Raw genomic sequence first — 25,785 nt, 5'->3', positions numbered from 1 at the left:
AGGCGAGAAGAACGCCGAAGTCAGGACGCCTGGGTTTGGATCCAGTGCTACTACGTCCCACTCCATTGCCCCGGGCCGTGTCACATGCCTTCTCTAAGCCTCAGTTTCCCTCATCTGTCTCATGAGGGTGATTTCAGCCTCAAGTGAGAGGGTGGTGTCAAGGTGACTGTGCGTGGGGAGGTGCTTGGGAAGCCACAGGGCTGTGTAAGATGGGAGGGTTGCCACGGCGTGGCTGGGTCAGCCCTCTGCCAGGCCTCACACACCAGGGTCGCTTGCGCAGACCTTTTCTGTAACGATCTGCAGAGGGCTCCTCCCTGCCATTTCCTGTCCATTGCCCACAGCGCTCTTGTGGTCTAAACAGTGGAAGAGGGGGCTTTTACGGGCGTGTGAGCAGCCCCTCTGCCGTGGCTTTAGCTACAGGAGCCACACTAACTGAAGGATTGTGTGGCCTGGACACCCTTGCTGAGAGGAAGCATCATTGCATCCATGTGGGCAGATGGCTGGTTGGGCAGGGATCTGGAAGCTGTCAAGCAGATCTCTCACCTGGAACTGACCGCGCCTCTTTTAAGTTTAAAAACCTGGCAGGTGACAAATGCCGGGGCCCTACTGCCACCATGTGGTAGCACAGGGAACTGCAGCTGAGCATCCGCTGGGCCTTGGCCAGAGCATCCTTCTTAAGAGTCGTCGTGGAGGGCCCTGCCCCAGATGGCCTGAGTTAGAAGCGCGGGAAGGGACCTGGGAATCTTCATGGAAACATGCCTCCTGTGTTCCTACATTCACCAGGGTAGGGCCGGTGACTCAATTTGTAGGAGCCAGGTCAAAATGAAAACATGCAGCCCCTTGTTCAGAAATTATTAAGAATTTCAAGACAGCGGCAGCAGAGCATTCAGTCAAGCATGGGCCCCGTGGGGCTGCACAGGTTACATGTCCGTGAGGCTGGGCCTTTTCTTACATCCCCTGGAGCTGGACAACCACTGCTGCGGTCGCTGAATCTAGTCAGTGTGTCTCAAATACTAGCTACACATGGTGTGATGGCGCAGAGTGAGCGCGGAAGTGAGGCAGCCTTTGAACACAATCTGGACTCTACTGCTCCTGGGTTATGTGACTTTGGACACGTTTCTAACCTCTATGAACCTCCTTTACTTCACATTTAAATATTGGAGTAACTTCTCGAAGAGTTGCTTTGAGAATATAAAATCATTTCTGTCATACAGTAAGTGCTGCCTAAATACAGTTCTCACTGCATCCCAGGCTCAGTGTCAGAGTGTCAGGATATGAAGATGAAACAGATTGTGGCCTTTGTCCTGAAGGGCTGACATTCTCATGGAAGGAAACAGCCTCAAAACTCAGGGGTGGCCCTCGGTGCCATGGAGCTGTGCCCTCCAGCAGGTGCTGTGGGAGCAAGTGACAGGAATATCTATGCCTGGTGTCCCGGAAGGCGTCTCAGAGGAGGGTGTGAGGGCAAAGGTGTCGGGAGGAAGTAGGAATTAGGGGGAAGGAGTGGGGAAGATGTGCGTGCATGCGTGTGCATGTGTGTGCATGTGTGTGATGTGTGTGCATGTGAAGGTATGTGAGTGTATGTGTGTGGGTGGATTCAGACAGAGGAGCAGGTGTGCAAAGCCTCCAGTCATGAGCTGCACCATGAGCTTGGACACGTGCACGTGGCTGGGGATACGTGCGGTAAAGGGAGGATGCAGGTAGGGGAGCAGCTGAAAAGGAAGCCAGAGCCCAGCAGGAGGGACCTCTGGTGTCTTGCTGAGGGATTGAAACTTTGGACCGAAAGCTAGGAAGGTACCAAGGAAGGAAGTCAGGCAGAGGATGGGCATGATTGGATCCGAGTTTGAAAGTGACCCGTGACAGAGATGTCCAGCGCAGAGGACAAGGCACGGGAGGGGAGTGGGCAGGACGTCCTGCGGGAGGAACTGCAGTGACCCCGGTGAGAAGGGGCACGGCCTGAATGAGGGAGGGCCGGGCAGGTGGACAGAAGGTCAGGTCCGAGGGTTGTGTGTGAGTTCGCTGATTCCTAGGACTTGGTGGCGTACTGGATGTAGGGGGTGACTGTGGAGCGGGACGGATGCTGGGGCTCAGGCTTGGGCACCTGGGTGGGTGTGGTGTCCTCCTCTGGGAGAGGAGGAGGAGGGGGTGAAGGGGGACGAGAAGGAGGAGGAGGGACGGCTTAGTGGGGAAGATGGTGCGTTCAAGTTTTGTTGTTATTGAACTTGTACTTTGTGAAGCCTAAGACAAAATGATAAGAGGCAAAGTGCCCGAGCTTTCAGGGTGAGTTCAGCCTGGGGCACACTGAATTTGAGTTGCCTGAGGGATGCTGGGTGGAGAAGACATCCTTGGGTCCCCTCATTCTCGTCCTGACGTCCAACTCATGGGCAAGTCCCATCAGTGCTGTCTGCAAGCCTCTGTCCATCTCTGTTCCCTTCTGTCCCTGTCCTCTGTCACCAGCACAGAGGGAGAGGGGGTGGTCGAAGGGGGGCAGCAGGTGGGAAGGGGGAGGGGCTGTCCCTTGGGAGCAGAGGAGGGAATGGGACGCAAGGGTGCTTTGGGGGATGATCTTGTTGGGGTTGGGAAGGGCGATGAGGGAGAAGGCAAGGGTTCGCCAGGAGTGAGGGAGGGTGGTGCACCGCGTGGCAGACAGGAAGGGAATGTAGGAGGGAGATGATTGAGGAGGGGGCCCTAATGAGCTGCCCAGGCAGGAACTGGGGCCCGTGGAGCCTCGGGGTCTGTGGGGATGTCGGCCACCTCTGTCTCCCGGCTGTGCCAGTGGGATGCTTACAAGGTGGCGTGCTGTGCGGCTGTGTGAACCAAGAGGGCCATGGGGAGCTCAGGGAAGGGCCTGGGGGAGAAGGGGCCTAAGAGGGAGAGACGTAACAGGGCGACTGAGGCAGCAGTAGGAGGATGCATGGACTGTGCTCTTCAAGCCGCCAAAGGGTTGAAATCAGAGTTGCCATTTCAGTTTCCCTCTTCACTGGGCACAAACAGCAGCGGGGTGTGAGTAGGGGCCGGAGGTAGGATTCACCTCGGCCAGAGGATCCCAGGAGTTCCGAGCTTACAAGACACTGGAATAAGTGACCGAGGAACATTCTAGAAATGCCTTCTTTAAAATGCTTTGCAAGGAGAAGAGACTAATCATTTGCTGAAGGGTAGATTAAGGCCACTTCATTTAATAGCAGCGGCTGAGATTAAACGAGAGTAGTAACAGCAGCATCAGAACAGTGGCTGACCATGGACCGGACGTCGGCAGCCCTAAGCCTCTGCGTGCATGAACTCGCAGGACCTCGCAGCAGCTCTGTAAGGCTTTACCCTCGGGGAAAGGGAGGCGTGAGGAGGTTGAGCAGGGTGCCCTGGGCCAGGCGTCTGCAGCGGTTGGAGAAGGGGCCAGTGGAGTTCTGGGGGCACAGCCTGTCTGGGAGGATCGGGGTCCCCTCTGGAAGGAGCAGGCCCCTCGGCCCTGACCCAGCCTGGGTCCTCTCCCCTTCCCTGCTGGGCTGTGGCCCCTGGAGGGTCCGGGGTGGTCCCTTCACCCCCTGCCTGCCTTCCCTGAGCCCTCGGAGGACGCGACGCAGGCTAACTGAATGCATAGCTTTATTAAATAAATGCTTTGTCATGACAAAAGACAAAGATCAAGGAGTAACATAAATTATAAGTTGAATAAATAGTATACAGCAATCTTCACTTTTTAATAAAACGTGAGATCCTCTGTTTGGTTGTTTTTTATTTATTTCCTTAAGTACAAAATGCTAAACAGGAGCCGAGCTCTTCCGCATTCAGGTGATTTGTTTTTTTCTGCTTTTTTTTTTTCTGTGTGTTTGTCGATTTATTTTTTAATCCTTTCACCAGTAAAGATTATGAGCATTTACTTTATTTTTTTTAAGTTGAAAACAAAAAAAAAAAAAAAAAGAGGAGAGAGTAGAGCTATGGTATGTACGTAAAACTACAAAGAACTACAGTAATATGTGCTGTGGTTATTGCTGTTTTCAAAAAAAGACAAAAGAAAAAAACCAAAACCAAACAACCAGTAGGTAACTCGGAATCTGAAGGAATCTTGTCTGACAACTGTGCTAACCGTGTGCTACTGTGTGGCGGTGGTGGTGCTGCAGATGGGGACCAGGCTGGTGACGGGACCAGAGAAGCGGGGTGTGTGGGCAGGGTGGCCGGGGACCCCCCACCTTCCCTCCCCCATCCAAAAGGAGTTACGGAGGGGAGGCCAGAGTCTATGAAATGGCTAAACTAGATACTCCATTAGAAAACCAAGAAAGTACATTTAAAAAAAAGGAAATAAAAGCCTAAAAGAAAAAAAAAAAGTGGAGAAACAGCGCAAAATAATTCTTGCACTTTAGTGGTTTTAAAAATACAGACAGTACAAGGCCCAGGGTGCCGGCTGGTAAAACCCCCATCCGTTCCCTCGTCAGCCACGTTGCAAAACGGAGCCTCCTTTCTCCTGGAAGCCGAACACTTCCTTTCCGAGACTAGAGGGTTTCTTCTCCTCGACCCTCTCTGCGCCAAAGGTGCCATCCGGGGCTGAGTGGCTGTCGGGGGAGAGGCCCCACCTTGTGTGGGGCGTGGCAGTGGCCAGGGCAGCCCTGTCGCCAACAGTGGGGAGGTGGGGGCGAGGTGTGGGGCCCAGCCCTCCAGCGGAGGCTGGCCCTGCAGGGAGACCCCAGAGCTGGGGGCCCCCCAGGCCTGTGGTGCCCGCCTTCCTCCCGTATGGGGCTGGATGTCACCAGGCCTGACTGTCTGGGCCTGGCCGTCAGAGAAGCTGTCCAGGCTCTTCCTTCCCAGTGCCCTGCTCTGCCTGGCGGGTCGGGGCAGGCTGGGGAAGGAGGGTCAGTCCCGGCTAGGCCTTGCTCAGTCACCCGGCAGTCGCGGGGAAGACAAGGGTACTTTCTCCACTGCTGGAGGGAGGCAGGAGTCGAAAGCAGGTGGGAAGAGACCTTCCACAGGCGGGGGGTGGGCAGCCCTCAGGCCCGGAGTCAATTAGCCCGGGGTCCAAGGCCTCCAGGGCAGCAGATAGTTGGCCACAGGCCGGCCTGGAGTCAAGGAGGTCCCTGCTCAGGCCCTGCATGCTCACGCCATTGCAAACGGCCTCCCCGCACCGGCCAAGGGAGAGCTTCCTTCTCCCTTCGCGACTCCCCGACTCCTTTCCCTGGGCTCAGCCACACCTTCCATTTGGGAGGCTCAGTCTCATCCGTGCACGAAGGTGCAGCTTCTCTAGGGAGGGACCAGCTGCCCAGAGGCACCCCCCCCCCCAGAAGCAGTGGAGACGCGCAGGTCTGGGTCCGCAGGCACGGACGCCCGGTGGAGCTCGCCCCGGCTGCCATCCCCCACCTCACGGCTGACAGCAAACAGCCAGGTGGGGGCAGAGGCCTGCTCAAAGTCCAGCACACACTGGGGGGAGCCCCTCCCAGTCAGGCCCTGGGAGGGGTCGGGGGAGGTTGCAGTTCCTGGCTCAGTCTTTTCTTAGGGGGAGTGGTACCCCAGTATCCACTTGGCAGATCCCAGTAAGATAACTGCTCAAGATCCAGAGACAGAATGGGCAGAAAGAAGAGTGACGGGAAACAGGTTTAGGGTACTGGCCTAAGACATACAGAAATGTGAGACAGGGTTTGGGGACGGCTGTGCAGAGAGATGGGGTGCTCTGACTCAGCAGGTCAAGAAAGTCCTCACGGCTGCCGGCCCATCGGGCCCTTTGTCTCCCGGAGACTGAGCGCCTCTCCCGTCTCCAGCCAGCTGTCTTGTCCGGGGAGTAGGAGACGGCCCCGAGGTCCGTAGTGACGGGTTTGCCATTAGTTGGAATATATTTGCTTCTTTGCTGTCCCTCTTCTTGCTGTACTTGCCCCAGGTTCGGGGCTGGGGGCGGTCTCCACTGTGTCATGGCGTCAGGACAGAGTGGAGAGAGCTGTGTCCACAGCAAGAAAGGGTCTCCTTTGCCAGTGTCCAGGCCCCCTTCCCTGGCAGGGTTTCTCCAGCCTTAGAGGACAGTCCAAGGCCACCCATTGGTTGAGGATGTCAGCGGAGAATGGAACTTTTCTTGGTTCAGAATCTGGCTGCCCAGTGATGGCACCTCTGAAACATGCATTCCCAAAGTGTCCCAGGCCTCTCTTCCATCCACCACCCCGGCGAGGGAGCAGGGGCTGCCAGCACAGGGGACGAGCCTGAAAGACTCTTTGGCCTCCGTCCCTCATTGTGGCTGAAGGTGGGTATCGAGCATGGGTCTCGGCCCTTCAAAAGCACAGCCAGTCTCTACTGATCCTGGTTCCTGTCCAGCTTCTAGCGTCTGGGACCCACCTGCAGCTGTCCAGCTCTGTGTCCCGGCATAAGCTCCTTTCTATCTTACAACCCATCCCCCGCTTTCCCTGTCTCCTTCTTCTATCACCCCAGAAGGCATATAGGGTGGGGAAGCCAAGGAAGCTTCTACCGGTGTTTCTGCAACTTTGCTCCAAAGCTAGAACGGGGCAGTTAGCCCCCGTCCCTCCGCCTACTCTGGCCTGAGCAGTCAAGTTTAGGGTTTCCCTGCACGTGAAACGTTTCTCCGGCCTCTCCCTCTCTGCCCTCTCTCGTTTCAGTCTCTCTCCTGCTCTGCCAGCGTGGAGACCGAGGGAGGCTTCCAAAACACAGGTCCTGCCCCGACGACATGAAAGGGCTGGGGCAGGACCAGGGGGTCACACTGGGACCTGCTGGGCTCCTCTGGCACGGTGTCCAGAGACAGCTACTTCCTGAGGGTTTGAAGACTGCAGTGGGATGTGAGCGGGAGCGAGCGCTGGCCTCACCTGGCTGGGTGGGTACCTGTGAACACCCGCGTGGAGTCATCATCAAATCCCACACTGGCCCCCGCAGAACTGCGTTTGCTGCTCATGGGGAACCCTGACTAGGGGCTGGCAAAACTGGCATTATGGGTTGTGTTGGGAGAACGTGGGTTTCCGTGGTTTCCCCAGAATGAGGAAGCTCCTCAATGCCCCACAGAGCTACTCTGAAAAGTTAACGCAAACCTCCGGAAGAAAGGTAGAAAGAAAGAAAAAAAAAAAGAAATAAAATAGATTTATATGCTATATATGACGATATGCAGCCTTGTAGATAAATACAAGCCCACGTTTTTCTCAGCCTATCCTCCCCCACAGAGGCTGCTGCGCTAGTTGTGAATTGAAGGAAATGAGGGCTGAAACCACAGCTTCAGCATGTTTCTTTTTTTTAAAAGTCACCTTGGAAGGACAAGTCTCTCCAGTACTGGGGTGTGTACGGATTTCTAGAAGTCTGCATGGGGGGTGAGAATGCACACATGCTTAACAATCACGTCTCTGCTTGGGGAACCTAGCTATCTAATGTCACTCAGTCATGAATTTGTTTTGTTTTTAGAGGAATGGAATGTGTTTTAGTTTTTATAAATTTAGGGGCAAGACAACATTCTGTCGGGGTAAGGCCAGGGGTCGAGCTGTCCACACTGCTGGCTGGAGAAGGAGACAGATCTGGGAGAGGCCCTGGCACCACCTGTCTTTTCCTTTCTCTCCCTGACCAATCCAAACTGAGAAAACTCCAAGGTGTCACCAAATGCCACATCTTGGGCTACACCTTCTGGTGCCCAAACTTCTCCCCACTCCAGGCCAGGGCTGGACCCCGGCGCCTTTCCTTCCTGCCCACCTGCTTGCCTTCCTTTTCGTAACTCTACTCATCTGTCCCTCTGTTCCACACAAACGCCTTCTTCCCTGCTCTCCCTCTTGTTCTTCCTCTCGTCCTTCTCTGTTCATTCAACTTGCCTCAAAAAGAAAACTGTTTTAAAGGGGGGGGTCTCCTTAGCTTTTTGCATCATCTCTGTTGTTGCCATTTTCAAAGTTGAGCCCTTGCTAGAGATTCCGAGGTCCTCAGTTTCCTCAAATAGATATAGATATATATGTTTTTTCCCTTAAATGAGATGAAATGAGTGGCGTCCTGGGGTGGAGGGAGTCACTGGCTGGAGCCGGGGCTGGGGGTGGGGGGGGTGGGGGGGCGGGGAGGGGACGCATCACTCAACATTGCTGCTGTCGAAGGTGTGGCACTGAAAGTCCCCGTCCACGTACTCCATGCCCGGCAGCTTCATCCCATACTTGTCCACGCACCAGCAGATGCCACGCTTGCGGCCACGGGAAGGCTTGCACTGGGGTGGGCAGAGCAACAGGCCGTGAGGGTGACTCTCTGCTCCTGCCCACCCTGCCTCTTCCCCACCGCAGGACCGACTCTCATCCCCAGCGAGCTGAGGGGCTAGACCCAGCCTTGGGGGTTTTGGTGTCCCCATGTTGGGGAGGGCCAGGGGAAAATGTGAATTTAGGCAGCCTGTCCTTGGCTAGCTCCTACAATCTCTTTTTTTATTTTTTGAGACAAGGTCTCACTCTGTCACCCAGGCTGGAGTGCAGTGGCGCAATCATGGCTCACCGCAGCCTTGAACTCCTGGGCTCAGTGATCCTCCCACCTCAGCCTCCCCAGTAGCTGGGACTACAGGCGTGAGCCGCCGTGCCTGGCCATGATCTCTTTTTTATGTTATCCACTCGAGTTCCTCCAACTCAGTTCTCTCCAGGGATTTTCGACATTGGAAACTGATCTGATAATGATAATAGTAACGGCAATAATAATATTAGGAGGGGTCACTTGTGGAGACACTTTATCAGACACTACTCAATACTTAGTATAGAGCAGGGAATGTTCTGAGTGCTCCACCCAGATTCCTCATCCTCCGTGAAGTAGGCACTGTTATTCTCTGGAGGCAGAGACATTATTTGACTGGGGAAAGGGGACAGGCCAGTAAGTGGCAGAGCCAAGACTGACCCCCAAGGCTGTCTGGCTCTTAAATTTAGATTAGTGGCACCCCTAAGATGGCATCAGGGTCACCTGGGAACTTGTTAGAGATGCAAAGTCCTCCGAGTCCACCCTAGACCTACCAAAGGAAAGTCGGGGAGTGGTGGGGCCCAGCCACCAGCTGCTGTAACAAGGCCTCCAGGCGACGTTTGAGAGCCATTGCCCACAGGAGAGCCTGGCTGTGAAGGGGCAGGATGGTTTCAGGTGGTACACAAAGAAAACAGGTTTTAACGTCGTGCGTGTGCACACGCACTGTGTGTGTGTACCAGAAAAGCACTGAAGGAGCATAAACAACCTGTGATGTGATACAGTGTTACAAATGAATTCATGTAGGTAAAATGAATGCCTGAAAGGTTCGGTAGATTATAGCACAGGAGGGAATGGGGAACATCATGACTGTGGTATGCGAATAGGTATCTGAGGTTTAGGAAACAATAAATTGTTAATGTAAATACTAAATCGTTAATGGCAGAAATCTTAGGTGTTTGCCCCAAGTGGAGGTTCCTGGCAGGTGCCATTTTGGAGCCCTCTGAACTGGGAGCACGGGGCAGGGATGTACCTGCTTTCTCTTGTAGAATCCCTTGCGGTCACAGTTGGGCAGGTAAACGGCACGGGGCACCATGCGTGGGCTGGCTTTGAGCTCCTGCAGGGAAGCCTCCATGTGTCTGCGGCAGGGGCCCTGTGAGGACAGGAGGGTGAGGGGAGCGGCAGGACCAAGTGGGACCACCCAGGTGTGCAGACGGTGGCTCGGGGGTGGGGGCCGAGGGGTCTCCGGAGGAAAGTCACCACCTTTGGTTCTAATCAGCTGCTACCAAGGATCTTCCCGCCCTCGCACCTGTCACGTGCCCTGGGAGTGTACAAAGCCTGCATTTAGCCAGGTATAGAGCTGCATTTTCCCTTTCGTCTCCCAAGCCACCCACCCGCAGCTTTTCTATTCTGCCGGGTAATGAAGTCCAGAGGTGTCGTCTCCAGATGGTCCATGCTCAGCCTCTGCACTGGACACAGCTCCGGGGCTCGCATGCCTGGTGTGTGCCCTTTCCTGGAGTGAGCACGACCTCTGTTTCCACTCAGGCTAGACAAGCCCTCTGTCCTGACAAATGTAAGCTCTGAGAATTCTCCTAACCTGAGACACCACGGCTGGTGGTAGGTCCTTTGCCAGGTCTAGCCTAAGTACCTCCTGCTGCCCTGAATGCCCATTTAGACGCAGGGAGGAAGCCCAGAAGCCAGTCAGTGGCAGAGGGAGTGAGACGGGGAGTGAATTCCCAAGACACACCTGCTCAGACTCCTGTCTCATCTCAGGCGCAGAGATGACCCGGGGGTGGGCGGTGTTCTCGGCTCCCCCCACAAACTTGGACTGGGTCAGCTTCTTTCTGCGGTCCTTCTTCACGGCCTCGGCCTTCAGCTCCGAGATGCGCGTGTGCTTGGGCCGGAAGATCTTGGGGGAGTAGGTCTCTTCAGCCATCTCCGAGGTGGTGGGCTCCTCGTGCTCGCGCGAGTCTCTCTCTGCGGGGAGAGGGGCCGAGGGTCAGCTGCCCGCGCCCAGGGCCCGGGCTGGGAGGTCAGGGTGGGGGAAGTAACACAGGGTGAAACAGATGGGGTCTCTGCCCTCCTGGAGTTCTCCAGGTGGGGAAAGCAGGGACATGAGAACCAGGAAGAGCTGACGCTCGTATAAGTGGAGGGAAGTTTCTGGAATGCCTGGAGTGGAGCAGAGTTAGTGTAGAGAGGAAGAGTAGGAGAATCTTGGAAGATTGGTAGATGAGGGAGCTGTGGCTGGGGGGGTGGCAGGAAGCAGGAGGGCAAGGGCAGTGGCCCGGGGACGGGCGAGGAGGCGGCTGGAGGTGGGGCCTGGAGGCCTGGGCTGCTGGAGGAAGACAGGCCACAGCCAGGGCGCAGGTCCTCACACTTTCAGAATTGCTGGGCCTTGAGGTGTATTTGGACCTGGAGAACTGGTGGTGGGGGGTCCTGGGGTCTGGAGAGCAGGGTGGTGGGGCCATGGTGAAGCGCAGGACGAAGGGACCTGGGAGATGGGAGAGCCAGAAATGTGGGCCCAGTGGGGAACAGCACAGGGGACGCGCTGGCTCAGACCTGGCACCGAGCTCGGGCCCTGGGAGGCTGGCACGTTGCTCAGCTTCAGCCTGAGAGAGGCCAACAGCTGGCTGGGCCGGGCAGTTATATATAGGAGTGACTTGGTGACAGTCTATACTTAGCTGACTATTGACCTTTAGAGAAGCAGGACTTTGTTCATGTATTTGTTGACCCTCAATTCTACCTGCCTGACCTCTTCTTGGTCCACGGATTTCCAGTAAATTCCTGTCCCACAGACACCCTCCTCTGGGGCCCTTTCTTTTCTCAGCTCCTCAACTACCCCCCAGTCTCAGCAGACCCAGAATGGGGGAGACCTTTGCTGCTCCCAGGTGGGCAGGGTGTGGCCGGGTGCCCCGCGGTGGGACCAGGTGCAGGGGTGTGCAGGAGCAGGGGCCCTGTCTTCACTGCCTCCCTTCCCAAATCCTCAAAAAAGAAAGTGGGGCTTTGGGTGATTCTGAGCACCCAAAATGGGGTGAAGGAAAACCCTATTCGCTACCCCTCGCCTATTCCTGGGAAGGGTGACAACCAGGCACTGGGGATGGGAAGTTGAGGAAGGGGAAGAATTCAAGGAAGTGGCACGGGGTGCAGGGAAGGAGAAGCTTTTTGAGAAGCCTCCATTTCATGCCCCCGGGGAATGCATGGAGCACCCCAGCACTGGCTTCTCTCCTGGCTCAGGATTTGTCAAGTTGAATGAACTAGTTATCTAATCTTTAAAGCCTTGGAAGAAAAGTTCTGTGCCCTGAAGAAGCCTCCAAGGGTTTGCAGAGTTCCTGGAGGTCCGTGGCTGTCACAGGATGGGAAGAGAGGTATTGCTGGAGGGGAAGATGATGAGGAGGAAGCTGGCAGCAAAGCGGTGGACAGACTTTGCCTGAAGTTCAGCATCAGGGTCCTGGTGCCCCTTTTGGGCTTTCGAGCCCTCTTCCCAGCCGGTCGTGATGTCCCTGTGCCCTGACCCTGCTCTGTCAAACCCTGACGTGCCCGGCAGGTGGGTTAGTTAGCAGAGTGACATTTTGGGATAAACCAACTTTTCTTGGTTGTGGGACAGTTTAGGCTGGAGGGGGCTGCACGGGGGAGCAGGGCTGGTTTGGGGACTTGGTGGGTTGCAAGGCCAGGGCTCTGTCATCTGTAACATAGGCCCCAACCTGAGGCTCAGGTCCCAGCGGGGGGAGTGAGGAGGAGACTTGAGACAGTCCACCCAACCTCTCCGGGCCTCACCGGCATTCTGATCCTCAGAAGGCAGCTGGCTGGGCAGGGGAGAGGGCAGGAGACGGTTGCCACTGACAGCTGGAGGTGTTCTGGGATGTGTGGCCCGACTCCTTCCTCAAACAGGATTGTAACCAGAGAGAGTGAGGGAGGCCGGGGAGCAGGCTGGCTGCCGACCAAGGAGTGGAAGAAAGACGAGTGTCTCCTCCTGCGGGCTGCTCCAGCCCAGCCTCGGCCTCGGGAGCCACAGATTGTCACCTCTTCAAGGGGAGAGAGCCCAGGAAGCTACCTCACCCCCAGTGCTGTCCTAGCTTCTGGAATCCTTTCCAAACACCATTTAGTCCATCCTCCTGTGTCTAAGCAGAAACAAGCACATACCCCTATCTCATTGGTGCTCTTTCTAGTTCTTAAAGACATCTGGGATGGGGGTGACACCCGTCCTCTTCTGGCCATCTGTGTTTTTTTTGTGGGGAGTGCTCTGTCCCTTTGGTCAGAGGATGCCATTCTCCAGCTGTCATTTCAGCTTGTTCTCACTCTTTCATCTCTGTACCATGGAAGCAGGGTGCCCACAGCCTGCCCTACACCAGCAGCTCTTCTCAGGACATTCAGATTTGGGGAAGAAGTGCTGGGGTCATCCTTACCCTTGAGCCACCCTTCCTGGAAGGAGGATGGGGCTGTTGACAGTAGCCCAGTCAACCTTGGGGCAAATTTATTTTGATTTCTCTTACTCTTTTCTTTGAAAGTGTTGAGGTATAATCCTGGGGCCAAACAATGATACTAGAAAAAAATGTAAAGTTTGGCATATTCTGGTATCTTTCTTAATTTAAGGAACTCAAAACACTTTTGTAAACCCTGTCTCCTTTGCCGGCCCCATGCAGGCGGCCTCCTGAGGGCAGACCGCCCAGGCTGCAGGCTCCTTGGCTGCTTCTGAAGGGCAGGTTTAAAGTCCCCATGTGCCTCCCGGCTGTTGGTGCCACTTAACCCCGTGAGACCTATTACTTAGGCAGCGGGAGAGTCCAGTATCCAAGATATTAATCAGGGTCTTGTGGCCACCTGCAGGCTCCAGAGAGACAGTGGAAACTTGGATGGGAACCACCGCAGAGCCGCGAAGATTAAAGTGCTGGAAAGTAAGCCCGGGGGCAGGATGCCAGGGCCAGCTAGCCCCACTCAGCTGCTCTATGGCGGAGTCCTAAATGGGCTTTCCATTTTGGCAGGGTTTAAATTTTAGATGAAACAAGAAGGCACAAGCGGACTGCCTACTCCTGAGCTATTTCTTCAGGAGAAGATGAACTGAGGTTGCAGAAGGGATTCAGGTAGCTTACAAGGGAGGACTTCCTGGTGAAGATGGCTCTGCGGATGCACAGAAGGGAAGGAACCTGACCGTGGGCCCCGGAACCTGTTTGACAGACAGGTCAGTACCTCCAGCTGGCCAGCAGATGGCGCGGGAGACTGATGCCCACACACATCATTTTAAAGTCTGGAATTTGTGTGTGTTCCTCTCCAACTTCTCTGGTAATCACTCAAATCCTTTCGCTCTCTTTGTGTGTCTGCCACATGCCTTTAGAGTCAGGAGATGGACAAGCGAGACCTAGAAAGACCCCCGTAGGAAATGTGGAACGCTTAGTATCTTTTTCTGCCCCTGGAAGCTACGGAGGCAGGACCTTTAATTGCATGATATTATCCAACAACAAAAAGGGCATTATCATATTATTCTGATACGTTATTTACCTTCGGGGTGGGAACTGAGCCTGCTCTGGCTTTTGCACTCCACGCCCCCCAGCCCAGGTCCTTCCAAACAGCTCTCTAATGCCTCTAGCCCCTCCTTGGTTCATCCGCCGCTCCCCATTCACGCATGAGGAGCAGCGTCCACAGAGGCACGCACGGGTACACTGGCCTTTCTCCACGGCAACATGAACCCGTGCCTGAGGACTGCGTCATCCTCCATGTCCCAGCAAACACAGAGGGCGTCTGGGTGCAGGCCCAGCTGCTATGAACCCAGCGGCATCCTAGGGTGGGCTGTAGTACCCACAGCACAATTGCACAACATGTACCCTGCCCAAGCTCAGCTGCTGTCTCCAAACCCGCCCTCTCGTGGCTGCTGTGCTCTTGCAAGAGGAAAATTCTTGGCCTGCGGAGGAGGCACGTGCTCTTAGGAAGCGCTCTGACTCCGCCTTGCTTCCTAGTCAGAGCAACCGATAGGTCCAGGTGGGGACCTGCCGCTGCCTAAAATCCAACCTCCCACCCTGGGGCTCTTAGTCACGCCCTGGCACCATTAACAGCCTGCTCCCGGGCTGGTGTTAGTTTCTCACTCTATCTTCTTGGACCTCATAATCAACCATAAGAGAAAAGTGAGTGCCCCAGCTATTGTGACTTGGCTTACAGAAATTGGAGGAACTACCGCATACTTGAAATTCACAACCTAGGAAGAGCATAGGGCTTTGACAGGCCACGTGGACCTGGGGAGATTCTCCAGTCTCTTTTTCTAGCCAGAAGCTGAAATGGGGATCTCCGGAATCTCTCTACAAGGAATGAAAAAAGGAGTTGGGTTTCCTATGGCTCTCATTCTAGCTCCCTCTGGGAATTTAACGCTAAACTTCCTAGAGGCAGAGCTTTGCCATTTATCTTCATTCCTCCAGCAAATGGTATTCAATAAACAATCTTTAAGCGGAGAGATGTGTAAATCTGCCCCAGAGGCAAAGAGAAGTGGGTCTAGAAGTATTTCTGCAGTATAAGCTGGGGCACGTTAGAGCCCAGTGGATGCCTCAGGAGGTTGTCCCATCCGTGCCCCTGCCTCAGAGCATGATGACACTGCCACAGAAGGGTATGGGAGGCAGGCAGGTGGACATCATGGCAGTGGGAAGCCCTGGATATACTGGGCATCTGTCTGACCTAAGGCTGTGCTGTCTACTATGGTAGCAGCTAGCCAATGTGGTTATTGAAATGAATAAATATTAAATAAATTAAAAAATTCAGTTCCTCAGTTGCTCTAGCCAGATTTAAAGTGCTCCATAGCCACATGTGACTAGTGTATACTGTGTGTCACAGTGCAGATCTAGAACGTCATCATCACAGAAAGCTCTACTGGTCCAAGCCTTGGTATAGATGAAAACAGCAAGGCCCAGGCGAGACGCTCCTCAGACCCCTCGCTGCCTTGGCTTGTTCACAGCCAGCCTGCGGCTGCCTGCTCTTTGCTGCAACACAAGGCTTGCAGGAGAATGAAGGATCAGCTGATCACTGTTTACAAAAATGTAAGCCATGTCTCAGTCTCCAGAAGTCCGACTGTTTCCCAGCGGTACATGCCAAATGACTTAGTTGCATGGTGTGTGTGTGAGCATTTGCACAGGGAGAAGAGAGATATCTACTTGTAGACCATGAGATCGAAGGATCCCCGGGCTGCAGAAAGGTCTCCAGAAAGTGAAGGCCCTGGGGAGTCTGCCAACACCAGGTGACGAGGGCTTTGCACGAGTGGGAACCAGTCTCCACTTAAAGAGCTCACCTGGGTGTTCTTCCCTCTGTCTAATCCCATTCCTTCATGCTGCATTAAGAGTACGAGGTCTCCTTCCCTAAGGATGGAGGGAGACAAGGTGACCCACCACCCTCCACTGTGTAGCTATGGCAGGTGGCAAGTTGACACTCCATAGAATGAAAGGCCTAGGTCCCACTTAAATGTGCCCCCCTAGCCAGGGACCAGAGGTAAAGAAAGGCTCCTCATTTTTTCTGAGGACAAACTAGGATTCAGGGCTGTGATTCCAGGGCACATTTCTTGGGTGCTGGGTTGGTGATACCTGTACACGTTGGAAATACATATTTATGCACAACGCCCAAGATGAGCTTCTCCAGGTAGGTTTCTCCAGGAGTTGGCAGGAGAAGCTTGCTCAGGAGAAATGTCTATGTCTGTTCCCCATCACACCCAAAATGAGAAGGTGTTGGCAGGGGGTGGCCCCTGGAGGAAGCGCTGATCTGGCCCGTTTCCAGCGTGACCCATCACGGCCCATTCAGAACATTACAACAGGCAGCCACATTCCTCCAAAGTCTTGGATGAGCAGAATCGGGGGCAGGGAGCGGCAGCTTACACCTCTCTCTGGGGTCCCCTCAGAATAGGGGCTCTGCCAAGGGTCAAACAAGGGAGTCACAGATGTCGATGAAAGCTCAGCCTCTTCCTCTTTGACTCTTTGGGGGGAAGATGGAAAAGTGGGGACAGTGATTCCCTTCTCAGGTGAGGGAGGGGCTTGCTGGTGGCCTCTGTGCTGTCCAATGAGGTGGCATTAACCATACGTGACTGTTGAACACTTGAAATGTGGCCAGTGAGATGGAGGAACCAAATTTTAAAATTTATATAATTTTATTAGTTTCAATTTAAAAACTGATATTCTATTCAGTTATTGGAAAAATTTTAAGTATGTTTGGAATGACTCGAGTAGGTGAATCTATGCTGCCTTATTACAGGTAGAGTATTTTAACTGTAAGTTTTATGAACCCTAAATACAGATCAAATATTTCCAGTGAAAATTTAGTGTCTGCATTGAGATGTGCTGTAAGTGTAAAATGCCAGATTTCAAAGGCTTAATATAAAAGAAAGAATGTAAAGTATCTCATTGTAATTGTCGATTTTGAGCACATGGTAAAATGATAATATTTTGGATATACTGAGTTAAACATATTATTACAATTAACCTAGTCCTTTTTCTATTTTTAAAAAACTTACTAAAAAATGAAAAATTACATATGTGGCTTTTATTAGATTTCCATTGGAAGTGCCATTTTAAAGGATCTGGAAGGAGAGTCTTCTTTGTTGAGGTGACAGAGGGGTGTCACAGTTGTGACAGAACAATCTAAATGTCTCAGGACCACTGGAACCCACATAAAACAACTCCTCAAGTTGGCAGAGGCCGTCTGAGGCTGGGATCGGAGGGTACGTTCAGTGAGGCCCAACTTCAGGATTTGGGAAGGGAAAGTGCCCTGTGTGAGGCTTTCGGCTGAGGGGTCAAACATAAGATAACTTATCAGGAAAAGGGGCTTGTCTGCCTCCTTCGGAAGCATCCTTAAAGGAAGGAGCTGCCACAGCCTCCAGGATGTACTAGGACGGCTCTCAGCACTTCCTTCAGACCGGCTGAAGGCCCTCAGCTGTATTTTGGAAGCCTCTTTCTCCTCTCCTACTGAAAGGCCTTGATATTACCTGCATACGCTCAATAACCTGGTGGCTCTCTTCCTTATCAGCTTTTGCAGGGTATGGTTTTCCTTCTTTCCTCTGAGGCAGAAATCCTCCAGCCACCTCCCTCGCCCCAACCCACCACACCCCCCCTCTGATCTCCACATTCTGCTCACTGGCCGCGTGCGAAGCCTGGGCTGTCGGAGGCAGGTTGCCACGGGACGCAGACCACTTCTGTGCTGCGTCTCCTCCAAGACCACGGGCGCAGCCCAGACACAGCGAGGGCCTGCCTGCCTCCCCACATCAGGAGAGCTCCCTGTCATTCAGGAAATGAGGCCTGGCACGTGGACCTGAAGGTGGGGCTGAACACCACTCCTCACGCCCTCCTTGCCTCCTCACCCAAGCCAGTGGCCTAAGCCAGCCTTGTTTGCAAGACTGTGTACAAAAAGGGACCGAAGTGAGTGTGAAAATAGGAGAGTGTTGCATTCTCCACTTTTGGGCAGCTTCACTCCTTGTGCTACTGCCCCTGAAACAGAGCACCCCCAAGTTGTGGGCTCTTATTTCATGGGACGAGAGCATCTGGTGATGTTTGCCAAAGGCCTCTCAGCCCAGGCCCAGGCAAGAGCCCTAGTGACCAGTGAGAAAGCCAGGAATGGCGGGACACAGAGCTGGAACCCCTAGCAAGAGCTGAGTTCCAGCCCTGTCTCTGCCTCTAACCCTGCAGCCTCATCTTGGGCAAGTGACATCCCACTCGGGGCCTCAGCACCCTCATCCTAAAACGAGGGCCTTGACTGTGATAATCGCTGTGGGCTCCTTCCAGCTTTAACATTCTTTGGCCAATACCTAGACAATTCCTGGAGAGATCTTAGGACCGAGCTAAACTGAGTGGCCAGGCAGGAAAAACAGCCACTTCTCCTCTCACTTCTCTGAATTTATATATATATATAAAAAATATATAAATGATATCATAACAGAAATCATGGAAAGAAATGGAACTGGAAATAAAAGAAGGAATTCTCTAGATCCTGGGGGAGGGGAGTAGAACCCTACAGGGGCTTCCTTCTTTATTTGATAATTTATTTTTGCAAATATGTAATAGGCTTGTTATTGTTCCTTGTTTATTTGATAATTTATTTTTGAAAATATGTAGTCAATCTTAATTGTCTTTAATAGCATGTTCAGATGACAATTTAAGGATAGTGTCTGGGAATTGCAGCTTTTGGACCAACTGTAGTAAAAAGGCAAAACTAAAACTAAACAAAAATCCTGCAAGTTGCTTAGCTTTCTCTTACTGCAACTGGTCCTCTTCCCTTCTGCTCCAGGGCCCTTGCTGGTACCTGGTTGTTTATGGTGTTCTTCCAGTTTCTGGATGCTGTAGGCCTGAAATGTGGTGATCCCTTCTCCAAAGTTTTATTTTCCACACATTAAATATCTTAAAGTCTCATAGGCATTGCTCAGGTACAAAGTAAAACCTTCCTGATAGCTCCTCCCCCATCCCTTAAGGAGACCATGGCTTCTGCAGGGATTCCTGCTCCCATGCCCTCTGCTGTAACCCTCTCGGTGACCTCTGGCTCCTGGGGTCAGCCTGGCCCTCCCACAGCAGCTGCGGTCCCACCTGCCCGCTCAAATCCAGCCCAAGCCCCAGGACCAACTCACAGCTGCTCTGACTTAAAACTCAAGCCCTCAGGAGTGCCTTAGAGTTGGGGGATGGAGATGGGGGAGGGGGGAAGAGTGGGAGGGAGGGCTAAGAAGGGGAAAAAAGAGGAATGGAAAGAAAATGAGCTCTCACTACAGCCAACTGTGCTTGTTCTTCCAGTCTGAGCTGACACAGCAGAAAGAAGGGGGGAGGTGGCAAGAAGAGTTGAGTTAAAGCCCCATCTCTCTTCTTCCCAACTCGGGTTTTGGTTGGCTCAGGGCACAGCCATCCTCTCAAAGACTTGTTTCAGAGGGAGGGGGTGCGGGTGAGAAAGGAATCTGGCTCCTTCAGTTTTCCATGATCTTGCTCAACCCAGACATAAATTTGGCCAATAAACCTAACTCTGGAACTTGACTTCAACATGGCATTTGGACCAGGCTTGGAGTTGAATCCAGGGTGATGGAGGCCAAACCCCTCAAAGAAGCAAAGGCTGAATTCATTTTTATTTAGGCATTTTTTTCCCTTTCTTTTCCAGAGCATATGTTCTGCCCCTCTTTGTCTCTTACTTCTCAATGACGGACCAGAAACCCAGACCCACTGCTCCCTACATCTCAGACTTAATATCTCACCAGCACAGGAGAGACCCCCCAGAACTGGCAAAATTGTTGGGCACCAGCCCCTCAGGCCACAAGGCCCCTTCCCCTAAACGTCGCCCAAAGCAAAGTTCCGTCCTTCCTTGACTCCAGTTCACGGATATTTACCGAGAGCTTGGCCCAATAAATAACTCCGTCTCTCACCTCCCTCCAGCCTCACCCCCCTTTCTATATCTATCTCTGACCCTGAACTGGCCAAAATAAGATGCAGGGCCAGGCGCACTCCCAAGCGGAGCCGACTCCCTCTCCAGTTGCTCAGCAACCGCCTAGCAAAACACGGGTCTCCACCCGCCCTCTCCTCTCCCTCCCAGAAGCTTTGGCTGCCTGCCACCTCACTCTCCTCTGCTCCCGATTTCTGATTCTAGAAATGCACCTTTTGAGGGGTTATATATAAATATATATAACATAGCCCATGTTATATTTAAGTATAGCCTATGTTATATATAAATATATATAACATAGCCTGTATTATAGATAGCGTATGTTATATATAAATATATATAATGTAGCCTATATTGTAGAGACAATATATAAATATACAGTATAGTATTTGGATATATGTATTATATGATATGGTATGATATATACGTGTGCGTATGTATGTATATATATGTTGCAACCGCGGGGGGAGGGCAAATCCATGTCCGCACTGCTCAGATTTTGGTGGGGGAAGTGGGAGGTGGGAGGTGGGAAGTGAATTGGGGAGCAGGAATTTTGGCTAAAGGACCGAAGCCCTGTGTCCATTTCCCTCTCTTTAAGAACTGTCTGTGCACAATCTCTACTTTTTGGGGACCCACCCAACGGTTCTCTAGGTGAAAGGCCCTCTCCAAGGAGCACCCACTTCCACTCCATCTGTCCCGGAGGAAGGCGTGGGCCCCGGTGACGGTGGAGCGCAGCCAACCGGCAACTGCAGTCCGCCAGGCACCTGCTTGAGCCTGGGTGGAGTCGGCGGAAAGTGCCCGGCTGGGGCGGCGGACGGGGCAGGGAGGAGAGTCTGCCTAGGGTCGTCCCAAAGGCACCCTGAATGTGGGGGCTGAGGAAGAGGCCGCAGAGGGTTCTAAAGGGGGCCTTGCTTGGGACAAAAGTGGTGTATGTGTGCGTGTGCGTGTGTGTGTGTGTGTGTGTGTGTGCGTGCGCGCGCGCGCTCGGTAGGCTGAACTGGGCAGTTGGCTGCTCCCTCTGTGCTCGCCTAGCAATTGAGCGCGCGCGTGCGCCCTGCGCGCACACCCTGCAGGCCAGCCACATCACACCAACCGCACGGTGGGACAAATGAAAGTCGGGCCAGAATGCGGCTGCATGATACCTTGCATTCTTTCGATGTGACCGGATGGCTAGCCAGGGCGCTCGCTTCCAAGCCAGGAAATCAATTAATTTTCCTCGGCCTCCCCCCGCCCTGCCCCCGCCGCCGCTCCGGTAAGTTTTTCCAAATCCACACTGACCCAAGATCCAGGCGGGCAGGACCGCCTTTGAAAAGTGGATCTTAATAAAAATAACCCCGCAAACCGGCCCCTGGGGCTCCCGGGGCCTGCACGTCCTTCCCTCTCGCTTTTTGTAGGCTGCAACTCGGGAAACGACTACCTCTAGCAAAGCGGAAGGGGCTGGCGCCTGCGGCAGTGAAAACCTGCAGGGCTTGCGGGGATCCAGGCTGAATGAACTCAGGAAAGCTCTCCTGCCTCTTGGCAAGCGCGGACACAGTCCTCTACTACACCACGGTGTCGGTAGTTTGCACTTAAGAAAACTTACGTTGGGGTGCTCGTGAGTAATGGAAGGGGAAGGGAAGGGAGAGGGGCACTGTTCCAGTAAGAAACTACTCCAAATATTGTTTAGCCAAGTCTTAACTCATTTTGGAGAGAATCAATAACCAGGTTGACGTCTTAGAACCCAGACTTTTGTGTAGTTTATTAAACTTTTAAAAAAAAAACATTTAAAATCACGTAACTTTCTAAAAAGAGACCTAATGTATGGGGACAGAACTGTTCTGATTGAACAAGTAGCTCTGTCAATCAGTTAAACCCTAGACTCCTGGTGCTGAGAATGTGGGGGCGGGGCAACCCGGGGGCGGGGCAACCCGGGGGCCGGGCAAGCGGAGGCGCGGCCCCGGGGCGTGGCTTTCCTGTCTCCGCCCCCTACATTTTGCATTCTGCGTTTCCCGGCCCCTCGTGCACTTACTCCACACCCACTTGTGATCTGGTTTAAGAGATGGGGTTGGAGGGAGATTGCGGAGGGGAAGAGTGCGGGGAAGGGGGTGTGGGTGGGAATCAGCATAGGCGAGGAAGTTGCGATGTCTGAATCTCACACCCCCTTTGGCCTCCCAGCCCTAGGGCCACCTTTCATCCTAGGTAAAATCTGAATTGGGGAGGGAAAAAAGGAATTAGATTCAGGGACGAACACCCGGCACAGAACTCCAAACCCTTCCTTCCCCCCACCCCCGCGCTCCTAAAGTAGTCTTTTTCTTTCTGGGAGGAAATAAAAGGCATTTTGCAGTTAAATACGTTTTGCCATCTACCACAATCAATCATATTAAATCAAAAGCAATGGGTGTGCACGTGGGAGGGGCATCGAGGCCCCCACCCAAAAGGCATTAGGATGTGTGTGTGTGTGTGTGCGTGTGTGTCTAAGGGTGGAGGGATAGAAACGTCTGGAGGCACGGGGGTGGGGGTGCGGGGCTGGGGGCTGGGAGGGACAAAGGTGGAATTAGCTCAGAAGATGGGTAAAGCCTCTCTCTCTAGGCCCCAATTAAAACAATATTTTAACAAAAGAGATTTTTTTTATGTCTGCAAAAAACGTCTGGGGAATGGGGGAGGGAGTTGATAATGTAACACACACGCTTTCAGACTGAAGACTGGGTACCAGGGGATTTGGACCTTGAGACCGAGTAGGAGCTCAGAGTCAGTATTTGGATGGGGTGCGGGGGGGCGGGTAAGGTAGAGGTAGGGAGAAGGAGACGGAGCGAAAACTGGGAGAGAGGCTCGGCTAGACAGCAGCCCAGGGGAACAGGATCGGCTAGGGCTCCAATTCTGAGGTGCAAGGACCCTCCCCACTACTCCTGGGCTACACCCCAGCTCTAAGCCACTTGCTGCGCAAAGCGCGCGGGCCCAGCCCGTCCCGTGTCCCCAGCCCGTGCGCCGCGTTACTGACTGGCACACGGAGCGCGCTCACCGATCTTGGCTTGCTCCCGGTAGCTCTTTTCGTTGAGGCAAACCCCGCGGCCGTGCAGCAGGGCGTGCAGCGGCTTCTCCTCGTCCTGCCGGGGAAGGCAGCGCAGTCCCTGGGCGCAGCGCTCAGTGTAGACGCCGCACGACTGCCCCTCGGCCAGGGCGCAAGTCATGCAGCAGCCGCAGCCCGGCTCCTTGACCAGCTCGCAGCCCAGGGGGCTGGGGGGGCACATGGAGAGGGCTTTCTCGTCGCAGGGCTCGCAGTGCACGAAGGAGCCCAGGCCCTGGGCCGGCCCCGCGCAGGCGGCCAGCAGCAGGAGGACCGCGGTGAGCACCATCTTCTCCGGTCTCCCCTTTATCTCCGGGCGGGGCAGGAGAGCGAGAGTGCAGGGATAAAGGGGCCAAGAGGGCGCCCGGAGAATTTTTTCTTTTTAAATCTCTGGCAGGTAGAGCAGGTGTCCTCCCCCAGACACTTGCAAAACGTGGGGAGAGATGGGAGACTGGGATGCCTGCAAGCAAGTCCCACCTGCAAGGATTAAAACCTAGCAACAGGTTGGGGGAAAAAAGGGCAGCGCTAGGTGCACGCAGAGTGAGCGGAGGCCAGAGAATCCCCCAAGTAGGATCTGGTCAGAATTGTAGGGGAAAACAGCCACGAAATTGTTCACCCCAAAGCAACCACCGAAATAATGAGCTCAGAGGCCGTGGAGATGGGGGTGGGGGGAGAAAAATGGATTTGTCTTCAAAAATTTTGCTTAAAATCTAAAACACACCCCGCTCCTTTCCAACCTCCGGCTGCAGCGGCGCGCGGCTGCCGCGGAACAGGTAAGAGGCTTTGGCTGCAGCCGAGATGGTGGGAGCATATGTTGAAATCAAGAAATTAAAAAAAAAAAAAAGACAAAACCCACCCAAATCCTAACACCTCTTTTCTCCCACTCTGCCACCACCTCTTTGCAATTCGCAGGTTCTGTGTGAAGTCCGGAGAAGGGTGCAAATGGAGGAGAGGGTAGTTAAAAGGAGTAGAAAAAAGAAAAAGCCCACACCGCTCTGCAGCTCTTTCGGAGAGCTCTTTTCCCCGGCAGAAGTTTCCAAAGAGACTACGGGCTCCGGGCGAGCAGGCGCTTTTAAATAGACGGCCGCTGGCTGCCAGCCAGTTTGTAGCTGCAATTTGAGCTCCCCAACACCCAACCCAGGCAAGGATGCCAAGGAGCTTTGCTGAACAAACTCACACGGGGTGGGGGCGGGGAGAGGCCTTCTAGACACAAGGGGGCTCCCCTTCGCTCCCAGCTCTGCGCCCTCCTCCCCCCGGAATGTAGGAAAGGGGCAAGGGGGACAGACTGGGGCTACCGAGCGGGGGAGGAGGCAGAGGGGCGAGTGGAAGAGAGAGTTCTTCGGAGCAGGGTGGACACAATGAGGAGAGGAACTCGGTCTCCCCCTCCCTCCTGTCCCTTAACTGATCAAGGCACCGGGTGGAGGGAGAAGCGTTTTCTTATTAGCCAGCTGAATATATACCGTGCCCAAGAATCTTCCCAAGCTTTGGAAAACGACTGTCTGCTAGTGTCTAAGTTACCATGTAAGGTTTGTGTGTGTGTGCAAGTGTGTGTGTTGGGGGTACCGGTGGTGTAGAATGGCCAGTGATGGCTGGTGAGCTGAATTTTAAAAAAAGAAAGGAAAAGAAGAAAAATTGAATCCCCTCCCCCAAAGTCTGGAGAAGAGGATTTAATCAAAGGTGTTTCTGTTGCTCAGGAGGTGACTGTTTTTGTTCATGTGGTCAAGAGGTGGTCACTTTCCTTCAGCTACATTTTTGGCCAGGGAAGGGGTGTGTGTGTGTGTATGTGTGTGTTGTGTATACTTGCCAGAAGGGGCATTCATACAACAGCCTTGTTGGGAGCAGTGAGTTGCAGAAACTGACACTTTGGAGGAAATGCCTTTAACTCTGAAAACCTTGCCTGTGACCTGAAGTGTCCTTGTGTCTGGGGTTTTTAGAAGGAAGAGCAGTGGCTTGGAGTGATACATACCCTCATGTTGTTTTACAGGACCATTTCTATTGGGCAGGGCCAAATCCCTGGAGGGAATGGGTAACAGACTGGAGGAAGACCTTGTTTCAAGGTTAGTGGGTGCTCACGGGCACATCCCGGGAATATGAGCTGACAGAGCCACAGCACCTGCTCAGAAGAGATCCTGACCAGGAACATTCTCATGCCACCTGAAACCTCAGACAGTCTATGGGGACATTATGGACCCCTTCTTTCTTTAATAAAATGAAAGAAACAAAAGCCTTGAGAGAAGGAAGGTGGTGATTTTAGCTTTTTCTGAAATTGACCTGGGTGGGCCATGGCCCTCGCAGGCAGGTCAGAGAGAAATGACTTAATGTCACTGCCCTGTTGGGAGGACTTGGGGTGAGGCTGTCATGCCTTTTACATTGCTTCTCCTCCCTGGAGCAGTGCTCTAATTTTCCTTTGGAGAAGGGGCTGCATTTCATGAAGTTTGCCACTAGACTGCACCCTTATCTATGATAAGAATTCTTTCTGGAGGATTGCTTTTAAGAAAATATTTTCTCTTGCTAGTTCAGTTTGGGGAGCATCTCACTTTATGCTGTTAATACTCTCAGATCCTGATCTCTCTCTCATGTATCTATTTGCCAAAAGGCACATTTTAAAACAAGGCTAAAGTTTAAAGTTGTGCCTTTGCTTGTATTGCTGGAGGGGTTTTAGGCGTTGGCTGGGAGAGGGAGGAGAACTGTATGCAATGATTTTAAAAAAATAGCAGCAAGGCTCTTTCCAATTGATTTTCCCCTCTGTCAGGGGCTTGGTAAGGTAGGAGCAAATTAATAGTCAAAGCTTTTAAAAATATTTTAGAAGCAAGGAGGATCGGGTATTATTTTCTTATTTGTGACAAGTTCAGACTACAAGAGTGTCAGCAGAGTGTGTAGTGTGTGCTCTGGTCCCTGCTCTGATTTCTTTCTGCACACCTTTAGCAGCGCAGTCCACTCCAGGTACACTGGTAGGATTTGCGATGAATGGGGAAATTGTGTGCTCCTTCCAAAGAAACATGAGTTGCCTAGTGCCAGCCACC

At 53.2% G+C, this 25,785-nt stretch overlaps 1 protein-coding gene across 1 annotated transcript; it reads right to left on the bottom strand.

Annotated features, from left to right (window-relative positions):
* Positions 1-7,869: 7,869 nt before the first annotated feature.
* On the bottom strand, positions 7,870-23,849 carry IGFBP5 (insulin like growth factor binding protein 5). Its single transcript, XM_045559051.1, has 4 exons — positions 22,718-23,849; positions 10,106-10,335; positions 9,392-9,511; positions 7,870-8,137 (listed from the first exon to the last, which is right to left on the bottom strand). The coding sequence occupies exons 1-4, from the start codon at positions 23,049-23,051 to the stop codon at positions 8,006-8,008; spliced, it is 816 nt and encodes a 271-aa protein (XP_045415007.1). The 5' UTR covers positions 23,052-23,849; the 3' UTR covers positions 7,870-8,005.
* Between the last annotated feature and the right edge of the window lie 1,936 nt (positions 23,850-25,785).

This window comes from Lemur catta, chromosome 8 (genome assembly GCF_020740605.2).
Source record: "Lemur catta isolate mLemCat1 chromosome 8, mLemCat1.pri, whole genome shotgun sequence".
NCBI classification, from domain to species: domain Eukaryota; kingdom Metazoa; phylum Chordata; class Mammalia; order Primates; family Lemuridae; genus Lemur; species Lemur catta.
This window is presented reverse-complemented; position numbering and strand designations above follow the sequence as displayed.